Source organism: Cydia strobilella, chromosome 5 (genome assembly GCF_947568885.1).
Source record: "Cydia strobilella chromosome 5, ilCydStro3.1, whole genome shotgun sequence".
Taxonomy (NCBI): Eukaryota; Metazoa; Arthropoda; class Insecta; order Lepidoptera; family Tortricidae; genus Cydia; species Cydia strobilella.
Genome location: NC_086045.1, coordinates 16,546,502 through 16,567,600, shown reverse-complemented (window position 1 = coordinate 16,567,600; position 21,099 = coordinate 16,546,502). Strand labels below are relative to the sequence as shown.

Sequence of the window (21,099 nt, the reverse complement as noted above, 5' to 3'; positions counted from 1 at the left end):
TCGTGCACGAGTCCGACTCGCACGTGGCCGGTTTTTTTTAAAACATCTATACATTTTAATTATAGTGCAACAAAAAAGTTACTTCACGAATTATCTTGGCAAAGAGTTGTAGAAAGCACACAGCAAAATATTATTTTTATACAATAATTAAGGGTTCCCGGCAAGCCCGGTTCTCCATACAAACGTAGTTACGCTCTCATTTTAAAACGAGTAGCTAGTTTGCTCTGAAACTTTGTACTTACAATAGGATAAGGTATATCTATGTCTGTAATTAGTTTACGTAGCTTCAGATACCATAGTAAAAAAAATACAGCGAAGTTTTTAATGCAAAACTTATTTTGCTCTATTTTGTTTGTTTTATAAACTGGAGCTATACTAATTACAGACCTAAGAATATACCTCATGTCATTGTATGTGCAAAGTTTCATTACAATCCAACATGTAGTTTTAGAATGAGAACGAAATTCCGTTTCTATGTAAAGGTGAAATGCGCCGAGCTTGCCGGGGGGACTCTTAAATATTTCATAACTTGGGGTTAAAGGAGAGTATAAAATTTTAATAAAAACGGTGACGCCATTACCCCTGTTGACCTTAGAGAGTTTTTTTATTGCATTATTTTTTTCTTCAATACCCGATTCGAAAGACAAGTGTTAGTTGAGTGAATAAAAGATAGAATAAAAAAAAAGATAATCTCAAGATAAAATAACATTATCTCAAAAGATAAGACACACCTAGATTCTGTATAAAACAGTGACGGTAAATACACATTTATGGTTAAACGTATTATTTGTGTGCAATGTGAGTTCTTGGAAATTCTCAAAAACTATATAAATACTTTACATACTGAAATGTTACGTCAGTCAGTGTGTTATTGTAATTTAAAAGAAGTATTTGAGTATTTTGAATAGACCTCCGACATTGTTAATGTTTCATTTAAAACGATATATAAAATATAGATTTAGGTGTTCAGTTTTTATGTGGTAAAATTTCTCGTGAAGAATGACACCAGCAGGTGCAATGGAAATAGGGTCGGCACATTCGCTACAGGACCAGCACGACATCTACAATCCGTTACCAACGCCTCCTTGCGAGAAGAAAGCAACGACTATGTATGTTCAACACTATACATAATTTTAAACTTTAGGACCAACGATGACTGGTGTATTGCACAGCTGATATGATGGATGTACTTTTATCATCTGAGACTCATGAATCACTCTCGTCTCGTACTGGCATACCTGTTAAAAAGTGACGGCTACGCCGGCTCCGATGACAGATGATAAAAGCGTGACCATTAGGCAATGCAACTATAACCGCAAAACAAGTCTCCGTTTTCTATCGGTTACACGCGAACTCGAAACCGAATTTCGGTTAAAAACCGAGTATTCTTGACTATGTAATTACAGTAGATTTAAATTTTTAGGGTCTTGTGCCAATTGGTGAATCCATTACAGAAAAACATTGTTGTTTTGCAAATAAAGCAAGGGATTGTTTTTTGACAATATGTATTGTACATTATATTTTATGGTATTGTGGAAAAAAGATAAGTATCTACAATTTTTTGGAATTTTGATAATATAACATTTAATTGACAATAAGTTAGTCTTAGTTTTATAATAAAATGCATTTTAGGTACTATATTTAAACTTTAACGATTTTTACTCATTATTATTCACAACGACGGGACTTAATCGCGTCTAAGGTAAATAAATTAACTTAATCGTCGGAGGTTATTTTAAAACTTATTTTTCGCGATTAAGTCCCGTCGTTGTGAATAATAACGGTAACAAATTATTATCCAGTACGGTAGCTACAGTCGAGTTTACAAATACATATCTTTACAAGCCAACGTAAATATTTACACGCCTTTAAAATACACTGACAATAGATAAGGTCATGTAAATATTAGTAGGGTAAGTAACGACAGGAAATGTATGAAGCAGTATACACTTTAGTCTCAGGCGATGCCGCTTGGCACGATTGTTCCTTAGGTCAAACAAAGCTGATATGGCCCGGTAGCCACGAGATCGTACCGTGCCTACCCCCCCGAAAGAGGGGGGGAGGGGTCGACTCCCCAGGTGTAATTCGTACAGATCTTAGCAGCTAGGGCAAGTTATATATCATTTTTGTACAATTTAGGGAAGAGGAATTCATTTTTTTAATAATTGTTATACCTTTTCATACAAAAGAAAAATGGAAATGCTATGTAATTTTTTTTTGTGACAATTTTGGCTATTAAAATCACAGTGTGGCGATTTGCACTAAGTAAAAAATTGGACAATTGACATTGTTTACGTTTTACGTTTTAATTTTTTGCACAAAAATCACTTATTTTTATATGGAAAGGTATAATAATTATTTCAAAAATGAATTCCTCGTCCCTAAATTATATGAAAATGATATATTACTTGCCCTAGTTGCTAAGAGCAGGAAGACATATAGCATATATTGAACCTGGGGAGCCGACCCTTTTCCCCTCCCTTTTTGGGGGGTAGGCACAGTACGATCTCGTGGCTACCGGACCAAATCAGCTTTGTTTGACCTAAGGAATAATCGTGCCAAGCGACATCGCCTGAGACAAAAGTGCAAACTCAAGGCGCTTACTTACCCTACTATATATGTTCGGAAGGTTTGCTTGAAAAGATGTCTGTGAACCCCACCGTAAGTATTTACTGTAATATACGAATGACTTGTTTCAGAAAACGTCTTTCATACGTTCTGGGATTTCTTTACTCATCCTTTTTGATAATATTAGCAGTAATAGTACTTGTGACAACAGCACTCAGCAACGATAAATGGTCTCCTGTGAGTATTAATAATATGTAACTGAATGCTAAAAATCAATAATGTGACAGCACATTAAAACACTACCACTATGTAGAGAATGCCATTTGGCATTAAGTCCGCCATTTGTACATTTGTATATTTTGTGCAATAAAGTTTAAATAAATAAACACTATAGATTGGATTGGAATGCCAGTTTGTAGCTTGGTTTATAGTAATAAATTCATTTGATCTCAGTAAATGATTAAAAAAATATTAATAATTATAAGTAACCAACATTTTAAACTGAGGAGGCTTAGTGAAGAGGATTTCTAAAATCATCTGTTTTGGGTATTTAAATTTATGTTATTTTCACTAGACTTATATTGACCGGGATATAGACCGTGATTACCTTTTGAATTATTTGTGAGCACACAAATAATACAAAAGGTAATCACGGTCTATATCCCGGTCAATATAAGTCTAGTGAAACTAACCGTGAATCATTCAAAACTCTTATGTTATTTTGTTTCTCCATAAGCCTGCGCTTGTTAAGTTTAAAAAAAATGGATACCCGAATCGGATCCGATCTCTGTAAGTTGGTTGTTGTACATTTTATCTTTATAATTATTTTCATATTATGCAAACTTATGTTAGAGAGAGGACGGTTATTTTACAAATATTAATTTAAAAATAACTAATTTTCAGATAATAACCATATACGTAACAGTAAGCGGTTTGATAATATTGTCTATATTAATCGTGGACGTCAAACTGTTTACCAGAAGAATACGAAAGCAGGTAGAAGCTTTACGAAATAAGGAAGAGAAACAAGAACTAGATTATCTGAGAGAGGTAAAAACACATCTTTTAAGTTACACCTAAAATCCGAGGCGGTGAATTTTTATAAATTGCGAAAAGGAGTAATCTTGAATTAACTTACCTAATCAAAATTCTGTTTTATGATATAATCAAACTAGCATAACAAAAGTTAAATTCAGTGCAATACTTTAACTGTAATAAAAGTTTAAGTTTATTCATCAAACCAAAATTATTTTAAAGGCACGATAGTGCCCCCGCCAAGTCGATCAAAATAAAGCACAGCCGTATCCAATTTTTTCGAAGCCATTCAGGGCATTTTCGACACCCCTATAACTTCATCAATTTCAGTGTCCAACAGGTCATAATACAACAATAGTTATTTACGATACAAGTGCGGAAAAGAGGAAATTCGAAACTAGTGGCGATAAATTAAAACACGACCGCAGGGAGTGTTTTAAATCGACACGAGTTGCGAATTACCTATTCGCACGTGTATCGTACAACGTTTTACAGTACATACGGCCCTTTAAACTTTCGACATATGCACAAAAAGTGCTCTTTACGCACTAGTGCGAGAAAGTAGCACCATATGTACTGTAAAAGTATATTCTCAATTACATTTTGTTTGTACCAGTTTAGCCCTTAAATATATAGAAAACACGGAAGGTCGTGAGTTCAAACCTCCTCGGCGCTGAATAGTATCAATGGTTCTGGTTAACCATTTAACCACTTGACATTCCATTCTAGTAATTCGATTTCGAACCGTTTTTAATTTAGTAGAGCTGTGTTTTTGTTTCAAGTATGATGGTTAGCATGTTGCCGCTACGTACTAAAGGGTTAAAGATAAAGATAGGTTATTTTCCAAGTAGGCATATTACAAATACGGTTATGAACGTCAAATAAAGCTACACCGGCTCTGACCATACGGTCCGAAAAGATTTAAATCCCTCCTAAAGTGGAGGACGGTATCCCAACATGGAACCGGCGGGAAACTCGGCGGGACACATCTTTTCAAAACATTACATTATTTCCATTCTCAAGTATTTCCATATATTTTTTTAACCATTTCGGTCCTTCCCAAGTCATTCTATTCATTAGCGCTATGTTCACTTAGGACCATTTTAACTAGGGAACTAATCATCTTATTTTGATTTGTATTTTATTTGTATCTCGTATAAACTCACGGGTATATACATCCCGGTCATTTGATAGGCGTGCGTGGGGATACAGATCCAACACGTAGAGGCCCTTTGGAGAAGTTTGCTGTTATGTAATACACCTGCTAGAACCCATTCACGGGTACAAATAGATACCCGTAAATCGGTCCCAACAGGCGTAAGGGCTATTATAAATACAGTGGAAAAGAGTGCCGGTTATGGTATTGAAGTTTGGCTGGTCAAAAGATTGGGCTATTGCTGAGAGGTCCGGACACCTGCCATAACAATGTCTGTACACGTTATCGAGGCAGGTGGTGACTCGCCGCCGACTAGATGGGCCCCTGAAACTGCCGTCGTGAAGACGACCAGGAGCAACACCGGTGTGAGCGGCTCAGGGGTGTCGAGAGGTGTGCGCCGCTTTCTACCCAGTGGCTGTTACCAGCCACTGTGCCAACTCGCGTCTTATGCATCTATCACTTCCACCCCTGGAGCATATAGCTCTAGCGACTCCTCTCTGGACGGCCAATGAAGGCAAGCCAGAGCTGAGAGTCCTGCAGGTCCCCTTGGGGTCCACTCCGACCGATGAAGACACGCCGGAGACGGAGACCCTGACCGACTCTCGGGAGCACTCGGGTCCGTGGGGTCGTTACTCCCCAACAGCTCGCCACAAGCTGCCCTGCGGGCGTATTTTATTATTATTATAAGTAGATAATATAAATAAATTATACACTGAAATAGATGCCATATGGATGCCATTTACTAAAGAAAAAATGACCAGGCCCTTCAGACCAATACCATCAATAGGACCAATTTAAATAACAAAGTATTCGTTTAAAATATTTAATATTGATGCGGTCACTATAATAGGTAGTTAGTTAACTAATCAATCTAATCATTATTAGATAACAATTTAGGACAGTTGGGTTCTATGGACCGGCAGATAGGACAGTACTGAATAAATTAACCGAGATGGGTTTACATTTACATGTCAAATCTTTTTTGCAGTAGACGAAGTGCGTTGCAAGACTTGCATATTTTTAGATGTACCTAATGTTTTAATGAGAAACCTGTATAATTCCATTAAATGAAGTATTTTTATTAAAAAAAAATATTCTATACCAACTTGAAGTTGAAAGTCACCCAAAATTCCATCATAATAAGAGTCCTTTTTCAGAATTATCCATACGGTTTTCGACATTACCTGATTACGCCTTATTTATTTTAAAGGTTATTTTTGTAGTTAGAATAAGTGGTATATTGTCATTTACAGTATGATGAACACTTACACGAAAATGGCCGAAACTTGAACAACAGCCATGAACTAAACGTTTCAAGTGCATTCATCTCCCCTGCACCTGAACGTGAGCTGGCCCACATTGAACACAGCTATTGCTTCGCAGAGGGCCGACACGCGGGAAGTGTTTACTTAAAATTGGGTGCTGCCGGTATGGTAAAAACTACCATTTAATTATTTTTATTTATAAGAAGTGTCCGTTGAAACTGGTAATTCGAGTCGGGGCGGGGCGGTGCGTGGCCGTTCTGTATGATAATACTATATTACTTATTCTGTGCTAAAAGTGTATATTGTCCACAGCTTTCGCGTTGGGCCACTTCGTGCACACCGTTTTGCTGGTGGTGACGGTGCACTGGAGCCTCGCCGTCAGCAACGCCCAGTGCATCAACGTGTCCGAGTACGCCGCCGGCCTCTTGCAGTGCCTCTACTGTTTCCTGCAGTTATTCTTCATCTTTAACTACTCCAACTTGATCATCGTTAAACACACGGTGAGCCACGATGGATGGACTGATTAAGATGAATCCCATCAAAAACATTAATGTGAAATGAGAGCCAAGTTCAATATTAAGAATATGCGTCGTTGTTGACTTCGCCGGAAAAAGAATTGAGATCTATAATGATGGGTGCCAAGTTCTAGTTCGCTTGGGATGTAATTAAAGTTCAGGATTTGTTTGCTGGTATACAGTACCGGCCAATAATATATATCACCTCCATGTTTTTACGGTATAACTTTTTTTATTATTTGTGAGTGACTTCCACCTCACTGCTTTAGGAAGTCTAGTAGTATTCCTTTGTATGGCGATGAGAAAAATTGGTCTCATGGAATGGTTTTTTCATAGAGGTTTTTTTTAAATGTATTGTTAACTTCATTTTTTTACTAGTGGTTTTTTAGGGTTCCGTACCCAAAGGGTAAAAACGGGACCCTATTACTAAGACTGTCCGTCTGTCCGTCCGTCTGTCTGTCACCAGGCTGTATCTCATGAACCGTGATAGCTAGACGGTTGTAATTTTTACAGATGATGTATTTCTGTTGCCGCTATAATAACAAATAATATAAATATTTAAATGGGGCTCCCATACAACAAACGTGATTTTTTTGCTGTTTTTTTCCGTAATGGTACGGAACCCTTCTTGCGCGAGTCCGACTGGCACTTGGCCGGTTTTTAGTAATATGCTAAGTATCCTATTGTAATTCACAGTATTTCATTGCAATATTTATCATATATGTATAAAATGACTGGTAAAATATGCAATCTACAAACTAACCTATTTTATTTACTCTATACAAGCTCATATAAAAACACTCAAAGGTGATATATTATTGTATGTATACTTAGGTTGGTATAAATGAACTATTCGTATGTTTGTGTTTAATAGATTTTGAGTTGTAGTTTGTGTACGTAGGGGTCAAAAGTGGCTCCAAATGGTTCGTGTACCTAATATAACACTTGGCCGCTGCGTCGATAGTTCTCTTTTTTTGAACTTGGCTTGACACGCTGCCGCGTGTCTAAATCAGCAAATGAGATGATAAGAATTATGAGATTTCCCTACATTTAAAATTTAATTAAATTACGGTTACGGGCCCGTGCCCGTAAGACTCGTAAGTTTGACCCGTGTCAACTTATTTCAGAAAAAGGTCCCTTCTGTGGACAAAACAATGAAAGAATAATGTATCCCACCTGTAAGGGTACAGCGTATAAATTTGCTTTTGATTCTCTTAACTTTGTTAGATCTACAGGAAAGACCCGAAAAAGTTAACGATACAATAAAATATGTAACATGACTGACTCTTAGCAGGAAACTATAAGATTTCTATAGGACCTAGTAAGAAGTAGTTAAAGATTCAATAAAATATGTGCCATTCGCAACCAAAAGGGTACTTATTGTCGGTTGTCAATAAGGCGCTATTTGTTATATTACGGATTAGCCTTTAGACGGCCCATCCAGCTAGACGCGGACCGAGATTCGCAACGAGATCGCCCACGTAGGACACTTCTAATATAGATATCAAAGGATTGATTCACCCCGCGCCGCATCGTGTTGCTTCGCGTTCGCGTGTTGTTCGCCTACGTAGTACTACGCTACGTAAGACGGGCTTTAGAATCCTTGGAGTTCTCAAAGCCATGGCTTGAGCTTTGCCAATAGCCACCGTTAATCAATGGTCCATAACTCCACAATGCAAGCTTCGTGAGGTGAACACAATCTCACAATTCAAAACTCACACTTCGTCACAAAACAATATAGCGGTAAAATCTGCAACACACACCCATAGCCCATAGTTACATACATACACATTATGTCAAGCTTCGTGAGGTGAACACAAACTCACAATTCAAAACTCACACTTCGACACAAAACAATATAGCGGTAAAATCTGCAACACACACTCATAGCCCATAGTTACATACCTACACATTATGTCAAGCTTCGTGAGGTGATCACAAACTCACAATTCAAAACTCACACTTCGTCACAAAACAATATAGCGGTAAAATCTGCAACACACACCCATAGCCCATAGTTACATACATACACATTATGTCAAGCTTCGTGAGGTGATCACAAACTCACAATTCAAAACTCACACTTCGTCACAAAACAATATAGCGGTAAAATCTGCAACACACACCCATAGCCCATAGTTACATACATACACATTATGTCATTTATGTCATGCTCATGCACAGAGTACATGTACGTTCACGGATGTGCAAGCCGCAAAATGTTTCCAAAAAATTTGAATAGGCACTTATTCTTGTCTTGTTCTCGATCATTCCTGAAAAGATAATATAAAAAGTTAAGTAAATTTATATTTTGATTCGGATTAAAAAATCCGAATACGCCTCCGTGTAAAGCCTACAAATATTGCTTCTAGTATAATAAATAGTATGTATTGTGCTGTTTCAGAATATACTATGTGTAGCATTCTTGCACGTGATGGCAGGAAATATTTGCCTTTGGCTGGCAGCAGTTACCACGGAAACGAGACTTGCGTACAGAGCCTACGAAACCCTCCAACTACAAACAAGTAAGTTACCTTTAGTAAGATAATAAATAATAATAATCAGGTTCATCGATTTAGATTTATTCTATCTAATTTCTTCATACAGCACAATATTCTAACTGTTGCTTGCGTGTATATAGCTGAGGTCTGTATGTTTGTTCATAAATATAAAGATGAATTCATAGAAGCACAACAGATGAGCTCTCGTAATGTCAGACAACAATATAAACATAAATTACACAAACCAGCTACAAAACTAGAATTAGCATCTAAAAATTCATACATCATGTGCATTACAATTTATAATAAGTTACCGGATGAATTTAAAAGGGAAAAGAATACAACATTTAAGAAAATGATGAAAGCTTGGCTGTGTGGGAAATGTTTCTACAGTGTGGGCGAGTTCCTTAATAGTTAAGTTAATATAATATGCATGGACTTAGGCTAGTTTAATCTAATTTGTATGCCAGTTTGTAGGCACAATGTGGAGATCCTATGTAATTACATATTGTAAATAGTTTTAAGACCTCTGTAACCCATATTGACAAATAAATGATCAATCAATCAATCAATCTAAGTCACCCGGATCTTTTATAATCGAATCTCTTGTATTGTAGAGTCAATGTATTAAATTGACACGGACAAATTGCCAAAAATATGATTACACGGCTGTATTGTCCATACATTAGTTTTTACACACTGTACACACGAGTATACATAACATTTAAAACTTTCATGTTTTAAACACATATAATAATATTTTAAACACATATTAAAATATATTTGAAACATTTATCAAAAGTACTAAAAAAGTTAATTCGTGATAGACCCCGTTTCAAATCCATCCATACTATATATACTATACTATATATACTATTACTATATTACTATATAATTACTATATATTACTATATCCATACTAATATTATAAATGCGAAAGTCTGTCTGTCTGTCTGTCACGCTTAAAACGCTGAACCGATTTAGTTGAAATTTGGTATAGAGATAGTTTAAGTCCCGGTAACGGACATAGCGTAATTTTTATCCCAGAAGTCATCCTTCAAGGGGGTGAAAAGGGGGGGGGGGTGAAAGTTTGTATGGGGACTCGATAAAAAGCAGATTAGATAAAAAATAAGCCACCCAAATTACTTACTCCACGCAGACGAAGTGGCGGGCAAAAGCTAGTATTGTATAATGCTGTCCGTAAGATAAATAAAAATTTTGACTACAAAGTTGTGCTTAGTTATACACCTGAAACAGTAACAATGTGTTAGTTGTTTTAGATACCAGAATGTCCACTCGAATTATCCTTCTGAGGACAGATTGTACTAAGATAGGTCACTCTTTTGGATTTATCTTTATTTATTGTTACATTTCTTTTTAGCTAATAATACTACAAACACTTCAGTACTCCCAGCTACGGCGGACTTTAACTGGCATGAGACTTGCAGACCGACTGCAACTGCTGCAAAAATATTTGATGAATATTCAGCATATTTGTACCCGTTTACAGTGGAATTCAATATTTTAGTAGGTAAAAGAAGAGAAAAAAGCATATTTAATCTTCGTTTTGCTTGTCATTTGTAGGAAAATAGCTTGCACTCCAGGAAGTGCCGAAAATAGGCTTGTTCCAGCTGCTGAGGTGAAAAGAATTTAAAGCGTCGTAATAGTTTCTGTTTTTCTGTTTCAGTTGGAATCTTTTTCATGGTTTGGAGAAATATTGGCAAATGCCGACATTCCTCAGAGGAAGTCCAAAATTTCCATCACTCATTATACGCACAGTCGTGAGTACCTAGCAACACATAATTATACTGCCTTGTCTCAATTCAAAAAAACACCAAAACGTTATAAACCCGCTAAACGCCAAAAACTTTAAATTCATAGTGAATAGTTGTATCCAAGTGACGCCAGAACTTATAACTGTTATACCTACGCTATGAAGGCTACTTTGTAGCATACGCTATAACATATACACCGTGTTATTATTGAATTCCGTTAACTTCGGGGTATGGTTAAGTGCATTTACGAAAACCAAATGGCATAGTTAGTTTTCAAAAAAAATACGCACATACGCTCGTAGGGGCCTTATCATAAAAAAAATATTGATTGTTTCCGAAATGGAGCTAATTAGAATACCGATGTCTTTGAGAAAGTTACTTGATTTAAGTTCAGGAATGCATGAATGAATTGTCAGTGAAAGAGGCGTCCCTGTGTATGTTTACACGAGCTTATTGTCCGTGTGTTAGAGGCGTCCCCGTGTATGTTTACACAAGCTTATTGTCCGTGTATTAGAGGCATCCCCGTGTATGTTGACACGAGCTTATTGTCCGTGTGTTAGAGGCGTCCCCGTGTATGTTTACACGAGCTTATTGTCCGTGTGTTAGAAGCGTCCCCGTGTATATTTTTGTAAAAGATGTTTGTGAACTCGACTTACAGTCGAGTACGCTATCAAAGTAGCCTTCATGTCTTAAGATTTATACTTTGTATCATAAAATGTGTTCAAAACCCAAAAGTATCAAAAAAATTATTGCAAGGGTTCAGGAAATAAAAACATCGGGCTGGCTGATATTATTTCCTTACTAAAAATAAATAGATCCCATATTTAATAAGTATGTATATATATAAATGAGTACCTTCATTGTTGTGAACCTCTAAAAACACAAATAATTATTGATAAGAAAATTATAAATCGAAATTCATTTTACATGAGTTTATACAAACCCTATTTATATCAACTTACTTACTTACTCCTCTGGCGCAGCGACCCAAAGTGTGTCTTGGCCTCCCACACGACAGTTCGCCACTGATCCCGGTCCTGTGCAGTTTCTCGCCAGTCTTGGACCTGGAGCTCGCGCAGATCAGCGTCCACCACATCCGCCCATCGGTACCTAGGTCGCCCGACTGGGCGGCGTGCCGTTTTTTTTTTCAAATTTCTGTATTTCTGTATTTATTTCAAGAAAAAAAGTGCTTAAATCTTTTATACATTTGTGTGTTTTGTTGCTAACAGTCAGTAATTTAAAATATAATTACAGCTACATTAATTTAGCTAATGGTTATTTTTTGTAATATGTTTGATATTTCTTGTCTAATGAATGTTCACCTCAAAATTCTAATATCCAGGACACCCGTTTCATACAATAATACCTTATTAATTACGGAATATATATTGTTTACAGTAACGTCAGCGGGGATGTAAATAGTCCTCACGCTCTGGAGATCCACATCAGCTGTCGCAGCGCATTTTGTGGACTCATCTCTAGTTTTTTCACGATAGTCCTACTCATCGTTGCTATTATACTTAGCTTCGTGCTCGGCAATATAAGAAACGAGTAAGTGTTAGTTATAATTTGCATGATGCAGAATTAAAGTCGATTTCAGTTTAATTCTGCATTTTCAGTTAAAATAAAATCCATAGTTCAGCGAATTAAATTGTCAGATAAAATGATACATGAAGGTTGACTGGTAGAGAATGCCTCATAGCATTAAGTCCGCCTTTTGTACGATTGTATTTTCTTTTGTGCAATAAAGATTAAATAAATAAATAAATAAAATACCAGTAATACTTTTTACCAATAGCAAAAAACTTAGGAGTACCTATATATCGATAAAATTAACTTGAACTACGTAAAAAGGCATTTTTAAATACAAGATACGTGATTTCAGCATTTTATAAAATTCGTTCCTTATTAGCATGAAAAATGGTTAAAAGTTTGTGTCTGAACGATTTTTTTTGTAAGGGCCTTGGAACTTCATCATTTGGATATTAGAAAACACAGCTGAAATTTTTTTTCAGCGTAGAAAATTCCTCACGAAAGGAAGTTAAAAGGGGGTTTAAACTTTATATACGAGTTTTTTTTTGTAAGGATGTGAACCTTGGAATTATTAGCCCAACAATTTTTTGCTGCAATACAACAACAACCAACATAAATCACACAAAAGAAATTGTGGGCAACAGCTATTTAGAGGGGGCGTTTTTAAGTTTTTTTCCAAAATTTGTAAACGCCAATCTTCATTAATTTGAAATCGAGAGAAGGTCTCTAAGACCGTTTTCGCGTAGCAGAACGGAATCTGGTGGCTGCCTTCACTGATCCAAAAAGAAAATCTAGCCTGTATATCAAAACTATTTATCTTTATAAATGGAATATGAATGCGGATTTCATTTTTTGAAACACATTTTCTATCCAGCTTCCAATCACTTTAGTTGACGATGACGATGACGTCACGAATACGGGGTATATTGAAATTAATGCAAGCCCGATTCTGATTTGTAATCCTTGTTCTAAAATTTCTGGACCAGAAATATTACTATTATTGTCAGCTGACAGAACAAATCCAGTCAGTAATCACAATCAGTTTGAGAACAAAAAATTAAGATCAGAATCAGGCTCTAGCAGTACTAAGTGAAAAGCCATTTGATTAGGTATGCCTCAATAGCATGTGCACGCTGCTCTGCTGGCTAGGGATCCATTGTCGCTAATCTGCCACATTGACGAAAAAAAAACCCTGCGTCTCCCTCGCACTCCTCCTCCTCGTTCGAAAATTATTTGAATTTGAAATCTGAAATCTGCCGCGGGACAACCTGTGTATACCTATATAATTGAAAATAAATGAAAATAGACATATTTTTGGGATTTTTTTCTATCAAGCCAACTTAAACCATTTAAGATTTTGGTTAGAGTTTGCCTAGATTCCGTGTAATTTTTTTCGTGGCATTTGCCCTTGATTATAATGAGTTAAAATGCAATATAAAAACCATAATTTTACGTTACCCCCCTTTTAGTTAATAAAATGTTATTAGAATAGAATGGAATAGCATATCTTTATTTCGCTTTACTTTCGTTTACCATGTAAACAGCTCATATAACCCATAACTTTGTTATTACAAACTGAAATAAATGTCATATATGAAAAAAAAAGTGACTAAGGCCTCCAGTAACTTTGTTATTCAGTAAGCATTCGGGTATTTATCGGGTACTTTATGTTGTATATTAATGCAATAATCTGAGTGAGTAGCATGATTTTTACTCACTATGTACTCCTAAACGCATGAGGTTTTCAATCAGAAAGTTCCTGATTTGGAACCTGATGCTTACTTCTGCGGAGTTCTATCAAATTCTAAAAAAAACGTATTGTGTAGGTATATATTTTTCTTTTTAGGGACTTCCAATACATCAGCCAATATTTTGCTGACATTGTGAAACTAACACTTCACATAGTCATGTTGGGAACCAGTGGAATAGTTGTCTACAAGACGCAATCCCTAGACATCAACAAGCACCCAGTCCCTTGGCTAGATGACGTGTTGTTATACATCTGCGTGCCTGCGTTTTTCCTAGAATCGATGCTGACCGTCATTCCCGCTATCACGACGTTGAGCATAGTAAAATTCCTAGATACAATCATGATGGTGAGTAATCGCAGACGATTAAAAATAAAGGTTGTAAACATAGACTATCAAGAGATAGGCCGTCATCGTCAATCAGTAATACCGTTAAAAAGTGTGCGTTTCAATTACATGCCTACTCTATTTTATTTACATAACGTCAGGTGACAACTAAAACTTACTAATTACCACCACAAGGTCATAGCCATAGTAAACCATATTAGGACTAAAATAAGGTGGATTTTTGTTTATGTTTTAGTAATTCGTGAGTTCTGGTTGTCACCTGGCGATAATATGAATGCTTACTTTGGACCACAATTTGATAACATCTCAAACAAGTCAGTCGATTCATTCATTGAATGGAGATGAGGCGCAGTAGGGATAATATCGTTATCGATATCAACATTTTATATTTGAATACTGTGTTGCATATGAGAGAAACAATAATTAACGCTAATTTTTTAATGAAATCAAACAAATCAAAAAATTGTACCTATTGCACATTATACACATTTCGGTTAAATGGTCTTGTTTAGTATTAATCATATAAAAATATAAAAATAAATTCTGTTCCGATATTTACGTTTCTCTTTCGTTTCGTTGCAATAGGTACGAAGTGTACGAACCTTTGTAATAGGTACGAACCCGCGCGGGCGTCAGCCCCCCTCTCCCTAATTCGATGTCCCACTTCCCTAATAAAGGCAGTAATTAATAATTAATAGACAAATAACTAGATTTTATTTTATTTCAGTCTTTACAAATGGTAATACAAATCGCGTTCATAATTGACGGGTTGCGACGATGCAGCAACTCTCGAAAACTGCGACGAATCAAGCCTGGACGGGAACTTGTCCTATTCTTACTCGTCACTAATGTGTCAATGTGGGTTATGTATACCTTCTCATACCAGTCCCCGGAAAGCAAAGACGTGAGATATGAGTATTACGGAAAAGAGATGTGGCTAGCAATCGGCCACCTTTGCCAACCCATGATAATGTTCTTCCGGTTTCACTCGAGTGTATGCATAGCTGATATCTGGACTTATGCATATAAACCAGGGATTGAAGATAACCGATTTTAATAATTGACTGGATTTCGATTCTAGCTTTCACTAACATTACCGCATTTGAAAGCTCGAAAGTTTAATTTTAAACACAGTACGGCTATACCCTATACCAAGTGCTAAGTCAAGTATCACACACATTGTTACTGTTACTGCCAAGTCAGTGCAAACTTACGCGGTTATCACACTGATGCGAATTCGCACGTCCTCCGGTGTGTGATTATGTATACAACGGCGTGCGAATCCGCATCCAATGTGAAGACCGCCGTAAGCTGGCCATACACACTAGCGTATGACTGAGCAGTTTTACCTGTACAACTGTACAGGTAAAACAGAGCGTGTGTGACGTTCGCCTGCGCAGGCCTCACTTATCCAGTAATCGCGGATAGATTCTGGATAGATTACGATTGCATAAAAATGTCTGTTTATTATTTTTTGCTGAATAAGTGATTAGTTGATTACATTACCTTTAATCATATTAGGATTAAAATAACAAAATAGTACCTAATATGTTTGGTTGAATAAGTGATTACATTACCTAATTTATACGTGTTGGTTTTTTTTACATACCTGCAGATATTCCTTATGTACCTAAAGTTTATCTAGAATGGCATTACCGGTTTCTGGTATAATTTTGCCAAGAGCTTGAGGTGATATTGCTTATATGTCACTGGATAGCGTATTATAAGTTCTAAAACTTTAACTATGGCAGGTAGTCCCAAATCTTTGTGTGAAAAAAGTTATCACCGCAAAAAAGTGCGAGTTGAAACGTGACTATTGAAGGTTTTGTTATTGTCGATGATTTTGTGTCACAATATTTTAGTTTTTTGGTATCTCATTTATCTGCATAATACTTTACCATGGACAATGTAATTTAAAAAATACAAATGTGCTTAATTAATCCCGTTCTAATCGCAGTTTGATAATTATACTGTATCAATATGTTGGTGGCATTCAGTTATTGTAGATAAGATAATTACCGTCTAGTACTAAGTTTGTATTTATAATAAATATGTAGCATCCTAATAAAAATCGTGTTCTGTTTTTATTATGCAGATAATAATTCTTCATTAAGGTTACATTTGAATTGTGACTGCAACAGGGCTGCTGGTGCAGTGTTCCCGCGGCGGGAAGTTGGTGATAAAGGCTGTCTGTTACTTTATAAGACGTATATAAATCGTGTATTAACTAAGTATAACAATTTATCTTATACCTAATGCTACTGTACTTTCGCGAACGTATGGAGCGACATAACCGCTCAGCGACTAAGCTCCTTAAATTTATGAATAAAAAAAAAAAAAAAACGGCTGTCCCAGAAGTAAGGAGACAATTAACATTGACCAGAAATATACTAAGCATAATTTCATACAACGCCATCTATCGCCGAATTGGTTAACTAATTTGCGCGACCTGTATGTATGTTGGTTTACAGGGTTAATTCTTTATCATTTATAAGGTAAGCCGATTTCCACAATTTTTGTTTTATTTGAAATATGGTGTTTTTAGTGTTATCTCATAAAAGTGTCAAGTATAAACAAATAACCGCAAAAGGGGTTAAATTGCAAATAAAATTTGGAAACGTGTTTTGATAATTAAAAAAAAGTTATCAAGATACTGGTGTGATTATATTTTTCCTGTAATATTTACGATAATGTGAATGTTATGTAAAAAAATATATATTTTAGTTGGTAAACCGGAGATAATGGAGGATGTTTTTTTCATATTTTCTTTCAATTTTTTTCACTATGATAAAGAACTAAAAAAATCTTTGAGAATGTACAATTTGAGCTCCGAGTTGAACCTATTTGGTACAGAACCCTAAAAATACCTAGTTCGGTGCTGCACTGCTGCTGCAGTCGCAATCCAAATGTAACCTGTACTCAAATCAATGCAACCAGCCATGAGGTACTTTCAAGGATAATATACGTTTTTGTACATAGTGCATTCAGAATACGATGAATGAATTACCCACAATGTTAATCTTAAACGCTGGCGAATTAAGAGGAAAGTGGACGACCGCGCGAAACCGCCTTTTTGTACAAAAACGTAGCCATCATTTTCCTCTCTGGTAATTAACATTAAGTATAGAACATATTTTTACACAATTTGATTTATATTTAGACTTACTCTTTCGTTTGATTTTTTCGATTTTTTAATAAAAATGAGGTCTAAAGACTAAAGATTTGTCGTAATCAATATGGCCTCTTCGATAATCATGGCTACTTAGAGAATATAATTCAAGATCGTTCATTTATAGAGCTTCTAGAAATTACTTCACCCTCCCCGAGACAGCAACCTTCTTTAAATCAGAAGCTTCCATATAGAATATTCCATAAAAATCAGAGCTGAGAGAATTCATACAGGCAAGACCTCAAGCTATTCAGACTGAAATCCAGGAATATTCCCCGGTCAATCGTTATGAACGCTGGCCAAGAGAGACATCATTAAAGTATTTTTCTGGTTTTTGACATAGGTACCGAAACGAAAATTTCCCAACGTTGATTATAATTTATCCAGATAATAAGGCATTAATCACGAAGATGGGAAATTTGGCATTAAACTGATAAGAAATTACATCTGGCGTAGGTATAAAAAATGTGAGAAAAATAGCAAAATTTAATAAAAAAATACCAATTTAAACATTGGTTTATAACATATATTAGCGACCCGCCCCGGCTTCGCACGGGTAGTTTAACTAATTTACACAAAACCTTTACAAATTATACATATATAAACCTTCCTCTTGAATCACTCTATCTACTAAAAAAAATCCGTTTCGTAGTTTCAAAGATAGATATAACTCCGTAATAGATGGATACAGTCTAAGGAAAAAACGTGCCTCGAAAATCACGATAATTTTATTCTCGATCAGATGGCGCCACTAGTTTTGGCCTACACTCGTATAGAGGGCGTTGACTGTTTCGTTTGTTATTTATAATTTTAACGCATACCAGTGAAAGAACATGGGTCAAAATCATATAAAAATAATAATTGCAAATAAAAAAACATTTAGCCATATTTAAATACATTTTATCGTAATATTGTCTTCGGTTACCGCGATAGTTACTCATGAAATAAAACTATGAAAACGGATTATATGAGTCACCCGTTGACCACGAACGCTGTAAAGAGTTCGAAACGTCGGGATGTATTATAAATTCAATATACACGATATAATCCGTTTTCATAGTTTTATTTTACATTTTATCGTATTTTTATAAATATTTATTTTTAGTTTTAAAGTGTGTCGACAGATGGCAGTGAATTTACTGGGGTTACAAAATTTACTATGACAGTACCGCTCTAGTATAAGTTACTCTATGGTAGTTTTAAAGATCTAAGCATACATAGGGACAGACAATCAGACAGCGGAAAGCGACTTTGTTTTATACTGTGTAGTGTAGTGATGTACCTTACTTGCCGACGCATTGATAAAAGTTTGAGTACGTCGTAGTCCTAGTATGTGTCCACTAAGGCCATTTTTTAACAGCCCTCTGCAAGCTCGGCTCTCCATACATATATACAAACGTAGTTACGCTCTCATTTTAAAACGACTCGTTAGATTGCTCTGAAATTTTGTACCTACAATAAGATAAGCAAACCTGGGATAACTCGGGGCACATTCTAGGGATTTGATGTCGATAAATAAGAATTGTCGATATACATATAATAATACATATGTGCTCACTGAAGAATCCTCCATTACTAAAAAGAGGTTCGATATCATGTCCGATATAGAGCCTCTTAAGATAATAAAAGTATACCGATGTAAAGCCTGACCAGAAATATATGATCATGCGCCATGTTGCGGAATTTCATTGGAACTAATTTCTTACACTGGCAATAATTTTAATGATAGGTTGTCACTGTTGTCAGTGTCATTGTGGCGGTTTACTTAAATAATGCTTAAGTGTTGAATATTAAATAATAAATGACAAAAATGCCCAAAACTATATGTAGTCAGGAGCGGAACATTGTTAATAATGTAAATAATAAACTGCTGGAAAAGTACAGTTCGGGAAATTTATTTATTTCGCTACGAAACATTTCCAAATTAACATCAGAGCTGACAGGTAAACAAATCAAAATGTCATTATAGTCTGGTTATTACGACTTAGTTATTATAGTGTTATGTTATACAAGCGAGGAAACACAGTAACAAAAATGAGATTGAGTTTGAAAAATATTTACTATGGGCTTTAGAGACGATCAATCTTGTTAATTGACAATGTAGCAGAACCTATGTAAGGTTACGGAATATAACCAATACATACATACGGAATACATAATATATACATGACCATCATCATCATCATGGTGGCCTTTTGGTGATCCAATCTTGGATGTAGGCCTCTTCCCAGAATGGAGTAACATGATAGACAAAATATTTTTTCAACTATAGAGCTGAGCTGAGCTGATGGTGTGGCTAATAATAGTCACACCATCAGGCGGTCTAGCATAAGTTGCGTTCTCGCGCGCGACTCCATACATCTAGCGCGACTTCAAGTATGGACTCGCGCGCGAGAACGCAACTTATGCTAGACCGCCTGGTATGTTACGACTAAATTAAATACATATATGTAAATTTATATAAATATCTAGGTAAATCGGAGGCATCGATTACGCGGATTACGAGAGTAGGTTGTACTTCCTGAGGTTTTGTGCAAACCAAAAATAAAAAAGAAGATGCAATTAGACGATTTTGGCCTATGTGTGATACGTAAGAAAATACATGAATTTTATACGGCAAAAAAGAAGTACCGACAATATAAAAAGTGTAGACACCAAATAAATGGGTTCTGATTTTTATTACGGTGAATAAAAGTAGATGTAAGACAAACGAGTTGCCAATCTACATTGTTCAGACTGTACTTAACTGTTGCCATATAGATGAGAATAATAGCGCCCTCTTGACAATGATCATATATTCCTGGTCAGGCTTTAATTTTCATCAAAATAATCACACTGTGAAATCAATTTTAAAATAAAAAAATAATCCACGTTTTAATTTGTTAAGTGTATTTATTTTAAAATCCAGACAAAATAATAATATTTATTTATGTTGAATAACATCTAGATGTTGACAGTAACATCGATATATTTAATTATCGATAAAATATTTATCTACCTCACTTTAGTATAAGTGCCCAGAGTTATCCCAGGTATGAAGATAAGGTATATCTAGGTCTGTAATTAGTTTATGTAGCTTCAGATACCATGTTAAAAAAATAGAGCTAATTTAAGTTATTCATACAAGACTTGTTTTTGCTCTATTTCGTTTGTTTTATAAAATGGAACTAATTACAGACCTAATATATAGATATATCTCTTATGTCATCTCATGTAATTGAATATGCAAAGTTACATTACAGTCTAGCAGGTAGTTTTAAAATGAGAACGAAACTCCGTTTGTATGGGAAGGTGGAATTCGGCCGAGCTTGCCGGGGACTCACCGTGCGTTAGTTAGCGTATACAGTCTAAGAACGCAATTTACAAAAGGAAACAATCAGACAAGGAAACGATTCAATGAACCTCATAACAATTAAACCATCGGTAGATTGCTACGTTTCGGATTGATAACAGATAACAATCGGAATATTTTTATTAATTCATTCG

General features: G+C 35.7%; 2 protein-coding genes across 2 annotated transcripts; both read left to right on the top strand.

Moving 5' to 3' along the window:
- Positions 1-976: 976 nt before the first annotated feature.
- LOC134741782 (uncharacterized) lies at positions 977-10,222 on the top strand. Its single transcript, XM_063674677.1, has 7 exons — positions 977-1,109; positions 2,700-2,805; positions 3,472-3,618; positions 6,013-6,192; positions 6,321-6,524; positions 8,944-9,064; positions 10,200-10,222. Exons 1-7 carry the CDS (start codon positions 1,000-1,002, stop codon positions 10,220-10,222), a joined length of 891 nt encoding a protein of 296 aa, XP_063530747.1. The 5' UTR covers positions 977-999.
- A 186-nt stretch (positions 10,223-10,408) lies between these two features.
- On the top strand, positions 10,409-15,626 carry LOC134741863 (proton channel OtopLc-like). Its single transcript, XM_063674755.1, has 5 exons — positions 10,409-10,571; positions 10,728-10,821; positions 12,214-12,366; positions 14,195-14,444; positions 15,172-15,626. Exons 2-5 carry the CDS (start codon positions 10,742-10,744, stop codon positions 15,499-15,501), a joined length of 813 nt encoding a protein of 270 aa, XP_063530825.1. The 5' UTR covers positions 10,409-10,571; positions 10,728-10,741; the 3' UTR covers positions 15,502-15,626.
- The last annotated feature ends 5,473 nt before the right edge of the window (positions 15,627-21,099 follow it).

Excerpts from the sequence above, each read along its gene's own strand:
- LOC134741782 (XM_063674677.1), top strand. The coding sequence starts at position 1,000 with ATGACACCAGCAGGTGCAATGGAAATAGGGTCGGCACATTCGCTACAG. Across the intron at positions 1,110-2,699 it reads GAGAAGAAAGCAACGACTAT|AAAACGTCTTTCATACGTTC; the intron begins GTATGTTCAACA and ends GACTTGTTTCAG. Across the intron at positions 6,525-8,943 it reads TGATCATCGTTAAACACACG|AATATACTATGTGTAGCATT; the intron begins GTGAGCCACGAT and ends GTGCTGTTTCAG.
- LOC134741863 (XM_063674755.1), top strand. The coding sequence starts at position 10,742 with ATGGTTTGGAGAAATATTGGCAAATGCCGACATTCCTCAGAGGAAGTC. Across the intron at positions 10,822-12,213 it reads CACTCATTATACGCACAGTC|TAACGTCAGCGGGGATGTAA; the intron begins GTGAGTACCTAG and ends TATTGTTTACAG. Across the intron at positions 12,367-14,194 it reads CTCGGCAATATAAGAAACGA|GGACTTCCAATACATCAGCC; the intron begins GTAAGTGTTAGT and ends TTTTCTTTTTAG.